The sequence below is a fragment of the Lampris incognitus genome, chromosome 1 (assembly GCF_029633865.1).
Source record: "Lampris incognitus isolate fLamInc1 chromosome 1, fLamInc1.hap2, whole genome shotgun sequence".
In the NCBI taxonomy this organism is placed as follows: domain Eukaryota; kingdom Metazoa; phylum Chordata; class Actinopteri; order Lampriformes; family Lampridae; genus Lampris; species Lampris incognitus.
This window is the reverse complement of record NC_079211.1, coordinates 74,221,665-74,242,093: the sequence shown is the minus strand read 5'-3', so window position 1 is coordinate 74,242,093 and position 20,429 is coordinate 74,221,665. Positions and strand designations below refer to the sequence as shown.

Sequence of the window (20,429 nt, the reverse complement as noted above, 5' to 3'; positions counted from 1 at the left end):
TGTGTGTGTGTGTGTGTGTGTGTGTGTGTGTGTGTGTGTGTGTGTGTGTATGTATATATATATATATATGTGTGTCCCTCAGACGATGGTATCAGCCCAGAGCGTGTTGCCATGGTGATGGGCCAGCCGGACCGTTGTCAGCATGCTGTTCATCTCATCAATGACTTAATCCAGACCGCACAGGTCTGTCTCACACACACAGAAACACACTGTTTATCTTATCCTCCATCTGAGGTCTGTCCAGTCAACTATTTGCTGTCCTCAACATTGACTTTTCCATTCAGCTTTTATTACACAGCTTCAGAAATGGATCAAAATAGTTGATGGAAAAAGAGAAAATCCTCTGGACCTTATTAGAAATATCAAGACTACACTAACCACAAACAACCCACCAAGCACTAAACGCGTTCTTATGCTCTGTGTGTGTGTGTGTGGGGGGGGGGGGTTAGGAACGGGATGGTTTTGGTTCTGCTATGCGTGGCAGTCGAGTGAGGGGTCGTAGTGACTGGACTATGGGTTCCCCTGGACCGCTACAGGAAGTCACCTACACCATCCCTGCTGATAAGTGTGGCCTCGTCATTGGAAAAGGTAAGCTATGTCCTGTAACTCTGTACCCATGTCCTTTAACTCTGTGACCACTTTCTGTAACTCTGTAACCACTTCCTGTTACTTTGTGACCACTTCCCGCTAACCAAGATGGCCTGACGTGATTCCCAGTTCTGGAGCACCGGGCTGAGAGCCAGTTCAATCTGCCTCCTGACAGAAGAGGAGGGGCATATTCTTAAGTTCTGATTGGCTCTCATTTCCTGTCATTCATCAGAGTAAATGAGCAGTACACATGCATTACAACAACCACCAACAAAGTACTCCTACTAGTCCCTTTGCTACTTCCTGTTCAGCTATAACCACTTCCGCTTCACCTGTGACAGCTTCCTGACAAACTTTGACATCCAGGTTTCCATCCACTTAGTCCCTCATAGCCAGACCTTCATGTCATCATGCTGACGGGGTCTGGAAAAATGTGTACACCAAAGTTGGTTATAAAAGGGCAGAGGAACAGTGGGCTGTCATCATTCTTTAAACCAATGACAGCAGGCGAGCTGAGGGCAGAGCCCGGTGCTGGTGCTGTACGTGTTCTGTCCTGCCAACAACAATTTGTTTGTTCATGCTAACCAAATGTTGACTTGGACAAGATGAACACCTCCAGAACCCTGTCCTGCTGTTGTTCTGGTCAGACTTAACAAACACAGTTTGCTTTAATTATTTAGAAATGAAGACCAGCCGACGCCGCATCAATTTAAATTCCTTTTAAGGCGTTCTGTTGTCTCCATTTCTCAAACAAGTTCACAGTGTTGACCCAAAGAAGAGAGATGTCATGTTGGTTGTCAGTAGAGCACTGGTGTTGAGATACTTCACGTAGACACGTATGTTGGCAGTAGAGCACTGGTGTTGAGATACTTCACGTAGACACGTATGTCGGCAGTAGAGCACTGGTGTTGAGATACTTCACGTAGGCAAGGCAGCAGAGGACACTACTGATTCTACCTTTTAACAAAACAAGCACCAAACCGGCCAGACCCAAGGCGCACCTGTGTTGCGTTTGGAGTTGGAGTGCGTCATACTAAACGTTCCTCTCAGATGATCCATGAGTGAGTAAGTTACCACAATTTGCCATGCATAGCCCATAGTGGAAGTTGTGCGCTCGTGCCGTGGGGGGTGGGGTACACAATCCTTTTCAGTGTAGAACTGTGAGTGTAAACTCATTCAGAATTAGAATCATGTGTATTGGCCATGTAGGTTTGCACATACATGTAATGCGACTGGTTTCGTGGCTCTCTCAGTGTACTTAACATAGAATAACAACAGTACATCACAACAATCTTCACTTTTATACACACAAGGACTGACTTATACAGGTGATATAAGAGGTGATAAGGTGCAGTGGTGCAGAGAATATATCAGAGATGCTGAAATACATGTTAGCAGCTTACTGACATACATGCCTGAGGTAAATGGACATGACAGAGTGTACCAGTATACCTACAATGTACAGCAAGATGTACAGTATATACAACATGTACAGTACACTACATACAACATGTACAGTACAGTATATACAACATGGGTGGATTTATTGACAGTGTTAAGTGTTCATTTGAATGACAACCCGCGGAAAGAAACTGGTTTTATATCTGGTTGTTTTGGGGTACAGTGCTCTGTAGCGCCTACCAGAGGGAAGGAGCTGGAACAGGTTGTGACCAGGGTGTGATGAGTCTGCAGTGATGTTGTCTGCCCATTTACCGAGTCTGGAGGTGTATAAGTCCTGAATGGAGGGCAGGTTGGCACCAGTGATTTTCTCTGCAGACTTAACTGTCTGTTGTAGTCTGTCCCTGTCCTGTTTGGTGGCCAATCCAAACCAGACTGGATTATTGCAGTGTAGAACCGAATCGACAGTTCCTGAGGCAGGTTGAACTTCTTGAGCTGGTGGAGAAAGTACATCCTCTGCTGGGCCTTTTTGATGATTGTGTCTATGTTGGATGGCCACCTTAGGTCCTGGAAGATTGTGGAACCCAGAAATCTGTAGGTTTTCACCATAGACACTGTGCTGTTGAGCATGGTGTGGGGGCAGTGTTGGGGGGGGGGGACTCCTCCTCAAGTCCACTGTCATCTTCACTGTTTTGAGTGTATTCAGCTCCAGTTGTTATGGCCGCACCAGAGGGCCAGCTGATCAACCTCCTGTTTATATGCAGACTCATCACCATCCCAGATAAGACCGATGATGGTTGTGTCATCCTCAAACTTCAGGAGTTTAACAGACGGGTCACTTGAAGTACAGTCATTTGTGTAGAGGGAGAAGAGTAGAGGGGAGAGCACACATCCCTGGGGGACACCAGTGCTGAGTGTCTGGGTGCTGGATGTGATTTTTCCCAGCGTCACCAGCTGCCTCCTGTCTGTCAGGAAGTTTATAATCCACTGGCAGAAGGGGGTTGGTACAGTGAACTGGGTGAGTTTGGCATGGAGGATATCTGGGAAGATGGTATTGAACGCTGAGCTGAAGTCCACAAACAGGACCCTTGCATATGTCCCTGGGAGTCGAGGTGTTGGAAGATGTAGTGCAATCCCATGTTGACTGCATCCTCCACTGACCTGTTTGCTCAGTAGGTAAACTGCAGGGGGTCGAGCAGGGGGCCTGTGATTTCCTTCAGGTGGGCCAACACCAGTCTCTCGAAGGATTTCATGATCACAGATGTTAGGGCAATGGTCCAGTAGTCATTTAATCCTGTGATACAGGGTTTCTTGGGAACCAGGGTGATAGTGGAGCTCTTGAAGCAGGAGGGGACTTCACACAGCTCCAGTGATCTGTTGAAGATCAGTGTGCAAATGGAGGCCAACTGGTCAGCACAGACTTTCAGACAGGAGGGTGACATACCGTCCAGGTCTGGTGCCTTCCTGGTCTTCTGTCTCTGGAAGAGCTAATGCACGTCCTCAACACAGATCCTGAGTGCGGATAGGGGTTCGGTGGGGAGGGGAGAGTGGCTGGCAGAGAGTGCAGGTGGTTGTGTATTGTCGCTAGAGATAGTGAGGGGTGTGAAAGTGTGATTATCAAACCTGCAGTAAAACCCATTTAGGTCGTCAGCCATTCATCATTATTCATTCATTCATTAGTCATCGTAGCTAAGACAAAGAAGGCAACTTGTCCGAACAGGAAAACAACTCGAGGTGTCGTTCCCCGAGGCGGGGCCTTTTCAAGCTCACGGCCAATCAAATGGCTGCTTCAGGATTTCTGAGGTCTCGTTCTCCTGATTTGTTCATTTTGATTTCTGTCTAGATGATAACGATATAAAGAAAAGAACTTATGAGGCACGTTTTATGAGCCTTTTTATAATAAGAGATGACAAAAGATTTATTTCAACGTTAAATAACCACTTCTCATGTGAAATTATGCAAAAAGACAACATTAATAAAGGTTTATGAATTGAATAGAATGGAATATAATGTAAAATTAAATAAGAATATATTCCAGATACAGGAAAAGAAATTTATTGATGCTGCATTGAAAGTCAAAATGTTCACAAAGTGTGTCTCCGTTACAACATAATTGTTAAATTAATTCACAACTGTCACAAACGGGAAGCTTATCAACAAATTCTGGTCTAAAGAAAATGACCCATGGCAGTTTAAATTCCTTGGACCATACATCAGCAATATAACCTGAAGTGGAAAGTTAACACCAAACACGTCATCACGAGCTCAACAATGACTTTACTTTACTAGGCAGCTTAAAAAATACCAGATCAAACATCAACTGCTCGTTCTGTTTTAGTCAGCCAGTATTGAGTCCATCATAACATCTTCTATTACAGTATTGCAGTATTACAGTATGGTACGGTGGCACGGACACTCAAACATGGAAAAACCTGCAGCGGGTTGTCAACAAGACATCCAAAATCATAGCCAACCCACGCCCCTAAGTGGAATTTCTACATACTAACCAGACTGTAAAGCGAGCAAAGATCGTCTCCGACCCCTCACACCCTGCTCATCACCTCTTCCAGCGAAGGCGCTACAGGTCACTGTCCACTAAGACTAAACGCTTCACGGATTTATCTCCTAGCCATCAGGAATTCCTCCCTGAATTCCTCCCTGAATTCCTCCCTATCGTCCCTCCCTATAGTTCCTCCCTATCGTCCCTCCCTATAGATCCTCCCTATAGTCCCTCCTCACACACCACTGGGATAAACACCACCATTCACTTGGTTGTTGTGTGTGTTGTGTTTGTTTCTGCTATAGTGTGACTGTATTGTTGGATATGTGGATGATATGTGGAGTGTCTGCTGGTCATGGATGTGTTGTGCTGCAGAGTTTAACGTACTGTACCCAAAACACATCCTACTGGCCTTGATTGTGTGGCTAATAAACCATCTAATCTAATCTTTTGGTAATATTTTGTAAATGTCAGTCGGTCTAGAGTCGGCACACTGTCTTTACAGCTTTTACTGTAAACTGAATCTGTGTCATGTTCACACATGGACCTGACATGTAAACCTGAGGGAAGACGTATGCAGTAGACTGCTTACTTCTGAAGGAGGGTTTGCATTGTACTTATACAGTCTGTTTACTGAACCAGAGCAGAAACCAGTAAGATTATTCTGAGAGAGAGAGTGTTTCTCTGCATATGAGACAGAGAGAGAAGGGGAGAGCGAGAGAGAGTTTCTCTACATATGAGATGGAGAGAGAGAAACTGGAGAGAGGGAAGAGGTGGAGACCCATTAGCCTCCATTTAAAACCTCTTTAAAAATCATCAGCTATTCACTCTGCTGCCTGACCTGTGTGCGTGCGCATGTCACATTGGTGGTTTATTGTTGACATGACTTTCTATTAGACAAAAGTTATCAATGTTGTGTGACCTACACACACACACACACACACACACACACACACACACACACACACACACACACACACACACACACACACACACACACACACAGACTAGCAGTTCTCTCTCGAAGATATTTTGGTCAGATTGTGGATAGGATTATTTCCAGTGATGAGTAGTGTGTTGACTGGTTTGACTGCAGACCTGATAATCATATAACATTTTATTTTGAGAAGTCATGAGTTCTGTCTGTCTGTCTGTCTGTCTGTGTGTGTCTCTCTCTGTCTCTCTCTCTCTGCACTGCCTGCTGGGAGGTGGGGTGTGTGAGTGAGGGTGTTTAATGAGCGTGAGTGTTTATTGGGATAATTCAGTGTTTTTCTACTGCTTTTCATGAATCAGAATGAGTTAGAGAAAGAAATTTAATACATTAAGAAGATGAAGTGATTATTGGGAATGATGGCAATAGCAGGACCTGGGAGAGTAGGAGGAAGGCTTTAGATGTAGGTTCTTACATGAGAAAGCAAAGGGTGCTTTAATCAGAACTCGAATCTCTACCATCACAGATACAGATGCTCCCAATTTTTTTCCTTAAAGTTGAAAGAAAAATCAGAAAAATAATGTGATGATGCATCTCAAGCTCCAAATGGGACAATAACAACTAATCCAACAGAGATGAGGAAGCTGGCTATATACTTCTACAGTGGCCTGTTCAGTGCAGAGAATTGTAACTCTGTGTGGAGGAGATACTGGAGAGACTGCCTCAGTTAGGTGAAACACAGGTAGCCTCACTGGAGTCCCCCCCATCTCCTTTGATGAGATGTCTACGGCAGCTCAGCTGTGGCAAAGCCTCTGGAGGTGATGGACGTCCTTCGGAGTTTTACAAGACCTTCTGGACTCTAATTGGACAAGACTTACATGAAGTATTTAAAGACTTTGGATTCTGAGACTTTACCTTTGAGTTGTAGAAGGGCTGTCCTAACAATGTTACCAAAAAAGGGAGATTTTGGCATACTGAAAAACTGGAGACCAGTTTCATTGTTATATACATACTATGATATAATTGCAAAATGTCGGTCATATTGACTTAAATAGAGTGTATGGGTACTGTCGTACATTATAGCCAGATGTACTGTGTTCCTGACCATACTATCAAGGATAATCTGTTTTTGATACTGGACATTATTGAGATACCTAAGCTCCAGGAGCTGCACATAGATCAAGAGAAGGCTTTTGATAGGTTTATTGTTAGTTGTTCAAAATACTTGAAGGTTTTGGTGTTGAGGATACATTTATTTCATGGATCAAGTAGTTGTATTCTGTAGCCAGTGTTCTGTTAAATGTAGGCGGTGGACTCAGTCGACGTGTCTCTGTTCAAAGAGGTATTAGATAGGGTTGTCTCTTATCTGGAATGCTGTATTCCCTGACCATCAAGCCTCTTTTAATTCAGCTCAGGCAGAGTCTCTCAGGGATAACCTTTTCAGAGACCATCACTAATTCAGTTAGTTTATCAGCATATGCTGATGATGTTATAATTTTCATAATGAGTCAAAATGTTGCAATTCTCAAGCAGAAATTGGCCTTATATGAACAAGCTTCTTCCGCAAAAATCAATTGGTCAAAATCTGAGGGTTTACTACTTGGGGAGTGGAACAATAAAGAGAAGCCAACATTATCAGCTGGGCTGCGGTGAAACACAGAAAGGATGAAATGCTTAGGTGTCTTTCTGGGCAGTGATTGCTTTCTGAGCAAAAACTGGGAGGGTTTAGATGAAAAGGTCAGTGCCTGATTGTCTAGATGGACTTGGATTCAGCCTCAGTTGTCCTATAGGGGGAGAGTCTTTACTGTTAATAACTTGATTGCCTCGATGTTCTGGCACCGGTTAACAGTTGTGGAACCTCCGGACATGCTCATAAGAGTAGTACAGAAGAGGCTGGTGAACTTCTGGGGAGGCTTTCACTGGACCAAATCTGCTGTATTGTCCCTAGCAGTGTTAGACAGAGGCCAGGGCCTGATTGACCTCCGCAGTCGAATCACAGCCTTTCGCCTTCAAACTGTGCAGTGATTATTATATCATAAACAACAGCTTTGGAGTGAAACAGCATTTGTGTTGCTTCATAGGATTATGAACCTGAATTATGACACACTTGTTCCTTCTGAAACTAGCAGGCATGGAGTTCACTACGACCCCGTTCTAACAGGCTGTCCTCTGAGCTTGGGGAACAGTCTTAAATACCGAGAGAGACTACTGCCAGATTTATGGACATGTAGTGGAGGAACCCCTGTTCTATAACCTGCTGATACACTGCAGGACGCTTAGCTCCGTCAGTGTACAGAGATCCCTCACAAGAGCTGGACTTACATAGTATGTCTCAGATCAGGACAGTGGAAAACAGTTGACATTTTGAGCCAAGAGACTGGTTTTAAATCTCAGTCTAATGAAGAGGCTGTTGGAGGAAGTGATCAGTGTACATGCTGGTTTCCTCAGAGAGGCACTAGGAGCAGTGTGTGGAGAGGATCAGCCAGTTATGCGGCCGGTTTTTCCATCTTTGTCCATCCATGCTGCAGTGGAGGAGCAGGAGGAAGTGAACGGGACCATTTTGTCTTTCAAAACATCAGAACTATAGGACTTCTCAAGTACATCAAAGAAGGCCTTGTATGCAGTCACTGTAAAGGTTCTCAACAGAACATCACTAGCCAGTGTACAGGAACCGAGGTGGTTGAGTGTGTTGAAACCAGGTTCATCTCTGAAAGGCAGCTGGAGGTCCCTGTACAAACCCCCCATTGAGAAATGCACTGCGGATCTACAGTGGAGGGTGGTACATGGATCTACAGTGAAGGGTGGTACATGGCTCTACAGTGGAGGGTGGTACATGGCTCTACAGTGGAGGGTGGTACATGGCTCTACAGTGGAGGGTGGTACATGGATCTCCAGTGGAGGGTGGTACATGGCTCTCCAGTGGAGGGTGGTACATGGCTCTACAGTGGAGGGTGGTACATGGATCTACAGTGGAGGTTGGTACATGGGGCTGTGGCTACGAAAAGACATGTGGCACATATAGATCGTAGAGCAGGGAGTCGCTGTTCTTTCTGTAATGATGAGGAAACTCTACAGCACTTGTGGCTCAGATGTTCCAGACTGAGCTCTCTTTTCTCTGTCCTGCAGCGGTGGCTCAGAGGTTTAGGAGAGGTTTTGGAAGACAGTCTGTTTGTCTCTGGTCCGAGGTACATGGCAGCACAGTGCAGACGTGTCACCTTGGTTAATTTTCTGATAGGTCATGCAAAAATGAGCATTTGGCTCCGTAGAAGAAACAAAATGAAAGGCACAGGGTCCACAGATGCTACACTCATGTTCAAGGGTCTAGTGGCTGCTCAACTGAAAATTGAGTTCACGTTTTTCAAAATGATTTCAAACTTGGAAGAATTTGTTTCTGTTTGGGGATCTTGAGGTGATCTGTGCACTGTAGAAAACCAATTACTTCTTCTTCATTTCTGAAAAAGGGAAGGTGTGTATCTTTGTTTTTGCTATGTATGGGGATTGTTGTGCAGTATGTACAGGAGTATCTGTGTTAATTCTACCGTTGTTGTTTTTTTAATGTGAATGGAAAACTGGACCATTATAGGTAAAAAGAAAAGGTCTCTAACTGTCTCACTCACTCATTCACAGTACGTCTATTAAGAGCAGCTTAATTTAGTTGACAATGGGTTAATGACCTCAGGACAGTCTTGGCCGTGGTGAGCAGGAGTGGGGTGTAACCTCACTGGGAGAGGAGGAGATCTTTTATCCAGACTCCAGTCAAACCAGTCTGTAAAAACCTCAGACCTGATGAGGAACCAAGAAATATTTAAATAGCGAATTAATTATAAATAAGACTGCATGAGAGGAGCCACGGCACTAAGTGTGTGTGTGTGTGTGTGTGTGTGTGTACACACGTATATGCAGGTGGGGAGACCATAAAGAGTATTAACCAGCAGTCTGGGGCTCATGTGGAACTGCAGAGGAACCCGCCTCCCTCCACCGATCCAAACACCCGAGTGTTCACCGTCAGAGGAACGCCACAGCAGATGGACCTTGCCCGGCAACTCATAGACGACAAGATTGGAGTACGCACATCTCACACACACACACACACCACATTACGTCTCATACACACTACACACCTCGCGCACACGTCTCATGTGGCTCACATACATCGCAAACACGCCTCATCCAGGTTGAGGGTTGTGAATTCAGATCTCGTGTATGTGTGGTCTACAACATGCTGTTAGTGAGCACACTGTCAGCCCAGATGGACTAAAACGAACTGCCCTGGTCCAGTTATTCTAACCTGTGGTTTATGGCTGACTCCATAGGATTGGTTCTCCTAATCCATTATCTTCAGCTGTTGTTCAGGCCTGTCAGGAGGTTACACACTCGACCAGCAGGTGGATGTAATGAACTACTTGCTAGAATAGAAAGCCAGCTGAGGACCTGATGGACAACCACTGAACTAATCTATAACGTTTTTTTGTTTGTTTTTTGGATTTTTGCCCCCTTTTTCTCCCCAGTTTTACTTGGCCAATTACTCACTTCCAAGCCGTCCCAGCCTCTGCTCCACCCCCTCTGCCGATCCGGGGAGGGCTGCAGACTACCACATGTCTCCTCCCATACATGTGGAGTCGCCAGCTGCTTCTTTTCACCTGACAGTGAGGAATTTCACCAGGGGGATATAACGTGTAGGAGGATCATGCTGTTCCCCCCACTTCCCCCTCCCCGCTGAACAGGCGCTCCGACCGACCAGAGGAGTCGCTAGTGTAGCGACCAGTACACATACCCACATCCGGCTTCTAACCCACAGACACGGCCAATTGTGTCTGTAGGGACGCCTGACCAAACCGGAGGTAACACAAGGATTCAAACCGGCGATCCCCGTGTTGGCAACAGAATAGACTGCCACGCTACCTGGACGCCCTACGAATCTATAAGTTAATGCCAACTGTACTGGACTAGTTGTCCTACTAACCACATTGGACTGAATGAGTCGGTTTGCGGTCCATGCTCCAAATGTAAATTTGTCTCGACTCAACAGACACACAAAGACATCAGCGCAGCGTTTCACAATGCAAGAGGGAGGCATGGCAGTAGGACAGAGTCCTCCTACCACACAAGGGTCATGGTTTTAGATAATCCAGTAGGTTCATGGATCAGGAAGAATGCTGCTACTGTCAAACCACGTGTACTAACTGTCCCCGTCTTTTCTGCAGGGCTCAGGGATTATGAGCAATGGAGGTTTTGGATTCAGTCCCTTCACCCAGGGCCCAGCTGCACACCAGAAGTAAGACACACACACACACAAACTTTCAACTCACTTTCACCAGGGATCCAAACACTGTTTCTATTTGATGTGTGTGTGTGTGTGTGTTTAGGTAGATATGTCTCCATGTGTGTGTGAGACTCTTCATTGCCTCAGGTTCCTTTCATACTGATATTAAAAACTGCAGCTATCACGCAAAGAAGCACCAGGTCACCTTTTACATTTCGGTAGCATCTTTTTTTTATATAAATATTATTACCCCCCCCCCCTTTTTTTTTTCTTCTCCCCAATTGTACCTGGCCAATTACCCCACTCTTCCGAGCCGTCCCGGTCGCTGCCCCACCCCCTCTGCTGACCTGAGGAGGGCTGCAGACTACCACATGTCTCCTTCAATACATGTGGCCAGAGGTGGTGCTAGTGCAGCGACCAGGACACATACCCACATCCGGCTTCCCACCCGCAGACACAGCCGATTGTGTCTGTAGGGACGCCCGACCAAGCCGGAGGTAACACCGGGATTCGAACCGGTGACCCCCGTGTTGGTAGGCAACGGAAAAGACCGCCACGCCACCTGGACACCCACCAATTTTGGTAACATCTTTCATGTGAGCCGTCTCAAAGACAAAGACGGGTTTTTTTCTTTGTAGTAACAGCACATGTATTTGTTAACAAGCTGTAGCTCTAAAGACTAGGGTAGAAGAAGAGGATCCATGTTCACAGATTTGGTCATGTAAGTTGTGTATGCATGTTCAATAATCCAGGTAAGGAAATCACAGAAAGGTTGAATCAGTTCATCTGGACACAACATTTATTGACAGAAACATGTCATCATCATCGAACTGACCTCTTCAGTCTCAACTGACTGCAGGTATCCCACCCTTATGAACAGAAGGGGCTAAGATCTGCCGCCGTCTTACAATGCTGTGATGACCTCTATTCCCCAATCCTCTGTGACTAGTACACATGGCTATTGTAACTCTAGTTAATGCTCATGCCCATATGTACATATGAAACTGGTCATTGGTTTCGGTCATTATGCCACTGTGGGGATACCTGCAGTCACTTGAGACTGAAGAGGTCACTTATATGATTATGAAATGTGTCTGTTAATAAAGCTTGTGTCCAGACGAACTGGTTCACCTTTCTATAATTTCCTTACGTGTGTCAAATCAATCTATATTATAAAGACAATAAAAAATGCATAGAAAAAACAAGACTTGTAGAGGAAAGATCTGAATGGTGGTTGAATCATTCTCCCATAAACATCACACTGAATTTGATGAAGAAATGTTGAAGTAAAAAAGTGATCTGGTGACTCTTTGAAGCAAACATCTCATCTCATCTCATCACCAGCCGCTTCTCTGGGGTTGGGGTGCGGTGGCAGCAAGCTAAGTAGGGTACTCCCCCGCAACGCCCTCCAACTCCTGCTGAGGATCCCAAGGCATTCCCAGGCCAGATTGGACATGTAGTCCCTCCAGCGAGTTCTGGGTCTACCTCGGAGTCTTCTCCCAGTATTACGTGCCCGGAAAACCTCCAAAGGAAGGCGCCCAGGAGGCATCCTAATCAGATGCCCGAACCACCTCAACTGGCTCCTTTCGACGCGAAGGAGCAGCGGCTCTACTCCGAGCTCCCTCTGGATATCCAAGCTCCTCACCCTATCTCTAAGGCTAAGCCCAGACACCCTACGGAGGAAACTCATTTAGGCCGCTCGTATCCGCGATCTCACCCTTTCAGTCACTACCCAAAGCTCATGACCATAGGTGAGGGTTGGAACGAAGACTGACTGGTAAATTGAGAGTGTTGCCTTCTGGCTCAGCTCCCTCTTCACCACAACAGTCCAGTACAATGTCCGCATTACTGCTGATGCTGCACCAACCGTCAGTCTCCCGCTCCATCCTACCCTCACTCGTGAACAAGACCCCGAGATACTGGAACTCCTTCACTTGAGGCAAGAACTCATCCCAAACCCGGAGGGAGCAATCCACCATTTTCCAGTGGAGAACCATGGCCTCAGAGTTGGAGGTGCTGACTCTCATCTCGGCCATTTCACACTCAGCTCCAAACCACCCCAGTGCGTGCTGGAGGCCACGTTCTGATGAAGCCAACAAAACCACATCATCTGTGAAGAGTAGAGATGCACTTCTGAGGTTCCCGAAATGGGCACAATCCTCACCTTGGCTGCACCTTGAGATCCTGTCCATGAATTCACAAACAGAATCTGAGACAAGGGACAACCTTGGCGGAGTCTGACACCCACCGAAAACGTGTTTGACTTTGTGCCGAGAATGCGAACACCGTTCTCACTTTGATTATACAAGGACCGGATGGCTTGTAACACGGTCGTAAGCCTTCTCCAAGTCCACAAAACACATGTAGACTGGCTGGTCAAACTCCCATGCCTCCCTCAAGCACTTGCGCAAGGGTAAAGAGTTGGTCCGTTGTTCCACAGCCAGGACGGAAGCCGCATTGTTCCTCCTGGATCCGGGGTTCGACAATCGGTCGGAGCCTCCTTTCCAGCATCCTAGAGTAGACTTTCCCAGGGAGGCTGAGAAGTGTGATGCCCCGATAATTGGAGCACACCCTCCAGTCTTTAAAGCAAACAGCCATCAGTTAAAACCACACTGACGTGACGACGGGATGAGCAGAATGTCATCTGTATTCATTCCGTGTTGTCGCACATCTGCCGTCTCCACAACAGGAGACATGTTAGTTTGGTCTTCTCAGAGAAGCAGTGGCTGATGTCATGTGATGTGTCATGTGACGTGTCATGTGACTTGTGCTTACAACCAGGAGCACGGTGTGAACGGGTCCTGAGAGATTAGTGTCTGATAGGTTTGAGGATATTGTTGTGGACAGTTGAGCAATGATGGTTGCTCATCACTGAGGTCAGACCATTGCAAGGAGGCGGAGCTTCATAACATTTCCTGAGAAACTGTTGGTCCCTGACAGCCATCTATAATTAATGACCGCGTGTTATGTTCTAGTAGTGTGTGTGTCGATAATGAGTGTGCTGTAGCTGTGTTTGTTGTAGCCATGTGTTAATTAATGTGTGTGTATTCTGTTGTAGCTGTGGCAGTGGGCAGACCTTCCTGACTGGAGGCTGGGGAGCGACCTATCAGACCAGCTGGCAGAGTCCTGCTCAACAAGACCCTGGTAACACACACACATACACATATACACACACACACACACACACACACATACACACACACACACACACACACACACACGCGACCTTACATATATACTAATATATATACACACATATACCAAACATACTTGAATCTTGAGTCCAGTGTGTGTGTGTGTGTGTGTGTGTGTGTGTGTGTGTCTGTGTGTAGGTCACAGTGTGCCTCAGACAGGCCAAATGGACTACTCTAAAGCTTGGGAGCAGTACTATAAGAAGCTAGGCAAGTCCACACACACACAAATGTATATATGTACACAAAAGGTGTGTACAGTAGGATGTCAGAATCATACAACATGGATCAGAATACCATGAGCAGTTTCCTTCATGTCAGGTATGAACATGTGTCGTGCCTGGATTGTGTCTCCATGTGGTTTAGCTGGATTGTATTAACTGCTGGTTTTAATGTGTATTTCCAGCCTCAGGTGAGATTCAACTAAAGAGACTTGTGTTGGGTGTAATGGTTTTAAAGTGGACCGGCATTTAAACAAACTGCAGCTGTTGGTTGTTAGAAAATGGTGGAACTATTCGTCATCAGCGTGTTTTACATGATAAAGGTTTTATCTTGGTTTTCATGAGGACGTCACCAGCTTTGTGAGGCCGATCTGCTGTTCCATATTTATATGTGTGAACAGTTTCTGATTGGCTGGCTACTGTGATGTCTGCCAAGTAACAGAGTTAAACATTACTAGCACTTCTATCATTATGTCTGAACAGTGTGACCCAAACTAGTAAATCACTAGGTTATACTTTGCTGGTTAATACTAGCAACTTAGTAAAGCCTTTACACACAAACTCAGTAACACATTTATGAATGACTGGTGAAACCCTGTCCCGGTCAGCAGACACCCCTGCCCTCCAGGTTTCCTCTCAGGTGGTTCACACACAGCAGGCCTTTTCTTGTCTGAGCATACTGTACCAGTATGGAGTGCTACTGGTGTAACACTAGAACGACCAAGGCCGTCCTTTTGACAGTTTTGGATTTTCAAAGTTTAATAACTTTGTGGGGGGGGGGGGGGGGGGTACAAACCTGCAGCTCCCTGAATGCTCCTAAAACTGCATATATTTGCATTAAAATTAGTTTTAGATCAATTGCACAAAAAAAGTTAAGATAAGATCTACCTAAAACGACCATGAGCCGTCAAAATGACTTCTCTTGGCCGCTCTGGTGGCCGAACGGAATAAACCGCCGTTCTTGCAACCCGCTCGTCATGTGGCTGAGAGGTTCATATCCCAGACTCGCCGTAATCGGTCACGGCCAGAGCGTCCACGGGGTAAGGCATTTATTAGGCCACCCTTACCCGAAAGGTAGTGGGTGTAGATCGGTGTAGTGTTCGGGGACTCGTCGTTCTCCAGCGACCCCTCTGGCCCACCCGGGTGCCTGCAGCCAAGCAACTGAACGCATTTTCCACACGCATCCTTCGCGGCCTGAAGGTGATGCAATCCATGCGAGGCTTCAGCGTGTAAAATAGCGAGAGCAGCCGACACGAGTTTGAAGGAAGCTGGTGTTATGACTGTCTCCTTCCTGTGGAAACGTGAGCCAGGGGAGTTATTCGACAAGAGTTCTGGCCATATGCCATTGGGTTAATCGGGTGGGATAAGGGAAAAAACTAGAAATAAATTTTAAAAAAAAAGACTTCTCTTAATTTGTGCGTGATAGTACATGTCACGTCAGTATTTATGATGTGTGTTGGTCGCATCATGTCCTTCGTGAAGTTCATTGCTCTGTCCTAGAAACACATTAGCGTTCTGCACTGCAGAGAAATAGTCTAAACTTTTTTTTTGTTATTGCCAGCATGTCTGGTTACAGACACCATTACAGACCCACCATGACTACCACCGAGGCGTTGCAGTATTTACAGGCGTTGGATAGCGACTATGTTAAATTGTTTGAAAAATGGTATTAACGTTGTTAAAATGTTAATTTTGGTGTCAGTTTCTTAACAGACATACTAACATATGTAATGCATTAATATCACGATTGGGGATTTGTCCTGATAGAATCTACTACCACAGCACATCACCCTTATTCTTGAAAATCGGTACCAGTATTCTTCCTCTCCACTCCTCAGGCATCTTCTCACTTTCCAAAGTTGTGTTAAACAATCTAGTTAAAAACTCGACTGCCATCTCTCCTAAACACCTCCATACCAACTGTCTTTCCACTCTTCATCCTCTTCATAGCTGCCCTCACTTCCTCCTAGCTAATCCACTGTACTTCCTGATTCACTGTCCCCACATTATCCAGCCTTCTCTCTCATTGTCTTCATTCATCAGCCCCTCAAAGTACTCCTTCCACCTTCTCAGCACACTCTCCACACATCCTTGATCGCCCTAACTTGCTGCACATCCTTCCCAGCTGAGTCTAGCCAAACAGTGCAAGTCCTTTTCTCCTTCCTTAGTATCTAACCTCTCATACAACTCACCATACACATTTTCTTTTGCCTTTGCCACCTCTCCTTGTACTCCTGTCTACTTTCTTCATCTCTCTGACTATCCCACTTCTTCTTTGCCAACCTCTTCCTCTGTATACTTTGCTGTACTTCCTCATTCCACCACCAAGTCTCCTTGTCTTCCTTCCTCTGTCCTGATGACACACCAAGTACCTTCCTAGCTGTCTGCCTCACTATTTCTGCAGTGGTTGCCCAGCCACCTGGCAACTCTTCACTACCACCCAGGGCCTGTCTTAACTCCTGCCTGAACTCCACACAACAGTCTTCCTTCTTCAACTTCCACCATTTGATCTTCGGCTCTGCGTTCACTCTCTTCCTCTTCTTGGTCTCCAAAGTCATCCTACAGACCACCATCTGATGCTGCCTAGCTACGTTCTCCCCTGTCACCACCTTGCAGTCTCAGATCCCTTTCAGATCGCACCTCCTGCATAAGATATAGTCCACCTGTGTGCATTTTCCTTCACTCTTGTATGTCACCCTGTGCTCCTCCCTCTTCTTGAAATATGTATTCACCACAGCCATTTCCATCCTTTTTGCAAATCCACCACCGTCTGTCCTTCCACATTTCTCTCCTTGACACCATACCTACCCATCACCTCCTCATCACCTCTGTTCCCTTCACCAACATGCCCATTGAAGTCTGCTTCAATCACCACTCTCTCCTCCTTGGGTACCCTCTCCACCACGTCATCCAACTCACTCCAGAATTATTTCTCTCCCATCTCACACCCAACTTGCGGGGCATATGCACTGATAACATTCAGCAATACACCTTTGATTTCCAGCTTCATACTCATCACTCTGTCTGACACTCTCTTCACCTCCAGCACGCTCTTGACATACTCTTCCTTCAGAATTACCCCTACCCCATTTCTCCTCCCATTTGCACCATGGTAGAAGAGTTTGAACCCACCTCCGATACTCCTGGCCTTACTCCCCTTCCACCTGGTCTTTTGCACACACAGTACGCTTACCTTTCTTCTCTCCATCATATCAGCCAGCTCTCTCCCTTTACCTGTCATAGTGCCAACATTCAAAGTTCTTACTCTCACCTCCACACTCCTACCCTTCCTCCTCTCCCGCTGCCTCTGGAAATGCCTCCCCCTCTTCTTCTCCTTCGCCCAATAGTAGCATAGTTTCCACCGTCACCCTGCTGGCCAACAGTACCGGTGGCAGTCGTTGGTAGCCCGGGCCTCAACCGATCCAGTATGGAAATCTGATCTATGATCCGTATATTTGATTTGGCAAAGATTTTATGCCGAATGCCCTTCCTGATGCAACCCTCCCCATTTATCCGGGCTTGGGACCGGCACTAAGAATGCACTGGCTTGTGCACCCTCAGTGCAAGATACATTTATCTTGAAAGAATATAGAGTTTAAAAACCGGCCGTCATTTTGATGGCTCATGGTCGTTTTAGGTAAGAGTGACATTCCCGTCATTCTAGTGTTAAGATATCATTAGTCGAAGTCTACCAGTCAGATCAGTTAAATCCAGTCTTGCTTTGGACTGGTTCAACATTCCACCAGCTACAGACCACTTCCTCATACACTACAGGGTTTCATTGGTCTGTGTTCGCGTATTTCAGTATATGTGTGTGTGTGTGTGTGTGTGTGTGTGTGTAGGTCAGCAGAGTCAGACTCAGAGTGTGATGACTGACTACAACAAGGCCTGGGAAGACTACTACAAGAAACAAGGTGCGATGTGTGTCTGTGCTGCACTCGTCATGTACACAGGTTGCACCTTTGTTGAAATACACAATCTGATCTGATCTGTTTTGCATGTGTGTGTGTGTGTGTGTGTGTGTGTGTGTGTGTGTGTGTGTGTGTGTGTGTGTGTGTGTGTGTAGGTCAGTCGTCCCAGCAGAGTTCAGACTACAGTGCGGCATTAGCAGAGTATTACAGACAGCAGGGGACCTACCTGTGGCCCCCAGCACAGCCTCAGATCCAGGTATGCACACACACACACACACACACACACACCTGCAGACACCTGGGCTGCTGGAGCAGGTAAACGTTACTTAGTGGACCTCACTGTATGCTGAACACAAGCTATCAGTCCTGTCTGATGATATCATTTCCTGTCTGTAGGATCACTAGAGGCTGCTCCCATTGGCCCCGGCTTTGGATGGTTGTCAACGACAACAGAATTGGAGTTTCTAAGCAACGCTCTGACGCTTCCTCCCTCCTTTTGTAGAGACAAACTAAAGATTAACTGAGAATCGAGAACTCTTTCTTTCTGTTTTTTAACCTTAAAGTTGATATTTTGACGGGCAGATTTTTGGCCTAGCCTGCGGTCTCTCCACAGTATAGACCTGCTTTCCTTTTTTGTTTTTTTTTATCAAACTTGAACTTAAAGATGTATCCGTGTGGCTTTGAACAAAATCCAGTATAATCTATATTTTGTCTAGTTATATTTTCCAATAAAACGGTATCAGGCTTAGCAGTCTTGAGTAAATCAGATTATTATTTTGTCAATAATGTTTTAAAGCATGTGTCGGATTGTGATGACTCAGTTGGGTGTTTTTCTTTTTTTTTCTCTTTTTTTTTTACTTTTAGGTAGAAAAGTTTTAATGGCGTCAAATCGACTTATTCATGTTTTACTGTCGGAGATAAAGCTGTTTTGTTTTTGGTTTGTTTTTTTACTAAATCCCTGCTCGCTGTTTGTTGTCGATCTAATTTTACTTGTTTAGTCGCCATCGTGGAGGAGCAATGATGCATTTTGGTTTGATGATGATGATGATGATGATGACGATGATCATTTCTCACGTAGCTTTCGTGATTCTTTAGTTTCGATGACGTGTCGAGGGGTACAGGCTTTCGAGCCGGCGGTCCCTGCGGTCACACAGCCTCGGCAGGACGCGCGCCACACCTCCTCTCACAGGTCTTAGCAAAGACGGCGTGGGTCTGTCGTACCGGGGTGAGTCTGGTCTGCTGGCTGGTCTTCAGTCGCTAGAGGTGTAGACGGCCCGAAGAGACCAGACGGCTTTAAAACCCAGTCCCAGTCCTGGCTCTGGAGTTGAATTGAATCAGTGGTTCTGCTTTGTATGTGTGCCGATAATAATAATAATAATAATAATAATGCTAATGAGTTCTCCTGTGAAGGGGTCTATTTAAATCTGTTTATCCAATATGAATATTCAGTTTGTCAATAAGAGAAATATGGTTTATGTAAATTTTCACTCTGGCGGGTGCTCTCCAGTTAACTTTGTTGTCTTGTTTAAATGTTAAATTTACGTGTTTGTATCACCAATTGCAAAGAGAAACTGAGTCTGCTATATTCTCAAGACTGCTAGGCTGCCTGTCTCTCTCTCTCTCCCTGTCTCTCTCTCTCTCCCCATGTCTCTCTCTCCCGTCTGAAAGGCTGCGGGACGCCCGGCCTCCACACGTCCGTCTGGACGGCTGACCCCTCCCACAGCCTTTTAATGGAGCGACCCCACAGCAAGGAGAGCTGGCCTCGGGGAGTGGATGGTGATGTCACTTCCTGTCTGAACGTTATGACAGAAGCGTCCACTCCTGATTAGCTCCTCCGAGTGCCCCCCCAACCCCCACCCCTCCTCTCCGTGGGGTAGTTGTGGGTATAATGCTGTGTGTTTTGGGGGGGGAGGGGGGCAGATGTCCCAACTGTAACTCACAGATTTTTCTAGATTCTATTGAGATAGTTATGTATGTAAACCAGTCACATGACTGTTGGTGGCTGAGAAAGATGATGATGGTTATGAATAACATGAGGGCTAATAAACAGGCTCATTCTTTCTGACTGGATGTGTCTCATTGCTGTTTGTCAAGCAAACTGACTGACTGACTAACTGACTGACTGTGGTAGGAGCTGCAGTGCCTTGCAAAAGTATTCAACCCCCTTGACACTCGTCAGTAGCTTCTGGATTATAAAAGATACTCACACATGTGTTCCTGAACAGTATTATTGTTGTGAAGCCATAAGCTCTAATAGCATGTTCCCACAGCCAGCATAAGTTATGTTTCACTTACTCTTTATTAATAAAAAGTAAAATACAGTGCTTGCATAAGTATTCAAGCCCTTGTGCTCTGAAAGCTCCAAGTTTACACAAATGACAAATTCTTCCTAAAACAAACTCAGGTTAACACAAGGGGATATAACC

General features: G+C 45.8%; 1 protein-coding gene across 2 annotated transcripts in view; it reads left to right on the top strand.

The window, feature by feature from the left end:
* The window catches only part of LOC130108544 (far upstream element-binding protein 3-like), a 59,325-nt gene extending 39,263 nt beyond the window's left edge, over window positions 1-20,062 (top strand). For both annotated transcript variants that reach the window (XM_056275530.1, XM_056275536.1), the window contains exons 11-19: window positions 83-183; window positions 450-588; window positions 9,321-9,481; window positions 10,622-10,692; window positions 13,739-13,824; window positions 14,013-14,081; window positions 17,935-18,006; window positions 18,159-18,259; window positions 18,400-20,062. In XM_056275530.1, the coding sequence (XP_056131505.1) occupies window positions 83-183; window positions 450-588; window positions 9,321-9,481; window positions 10,622-10,692; window positions 13,739-13,824; window positions 14,013-14,081; window positions 17,935-18,006; window positions 18,159-18,259; window positions 18,400-18,408 (809 nt within the window). In that variant the 3' untranslated portion in view covers window positions 18,409-20,062. The remainder of the gene's footprint in view (window positions 1-82; window positions 184-449; window positions 589-9,320; window positions 9,482-10,621; window positions 10,693-13,738; window positions 13,825-14,012; window positions 14,082-17,934; window positions 18,007-18,158; window positions 18,260-18,399) is intronic.
* The last annotated feature ends 367 nt before the right edge of the window (window positions 20,063-20,429 follow it).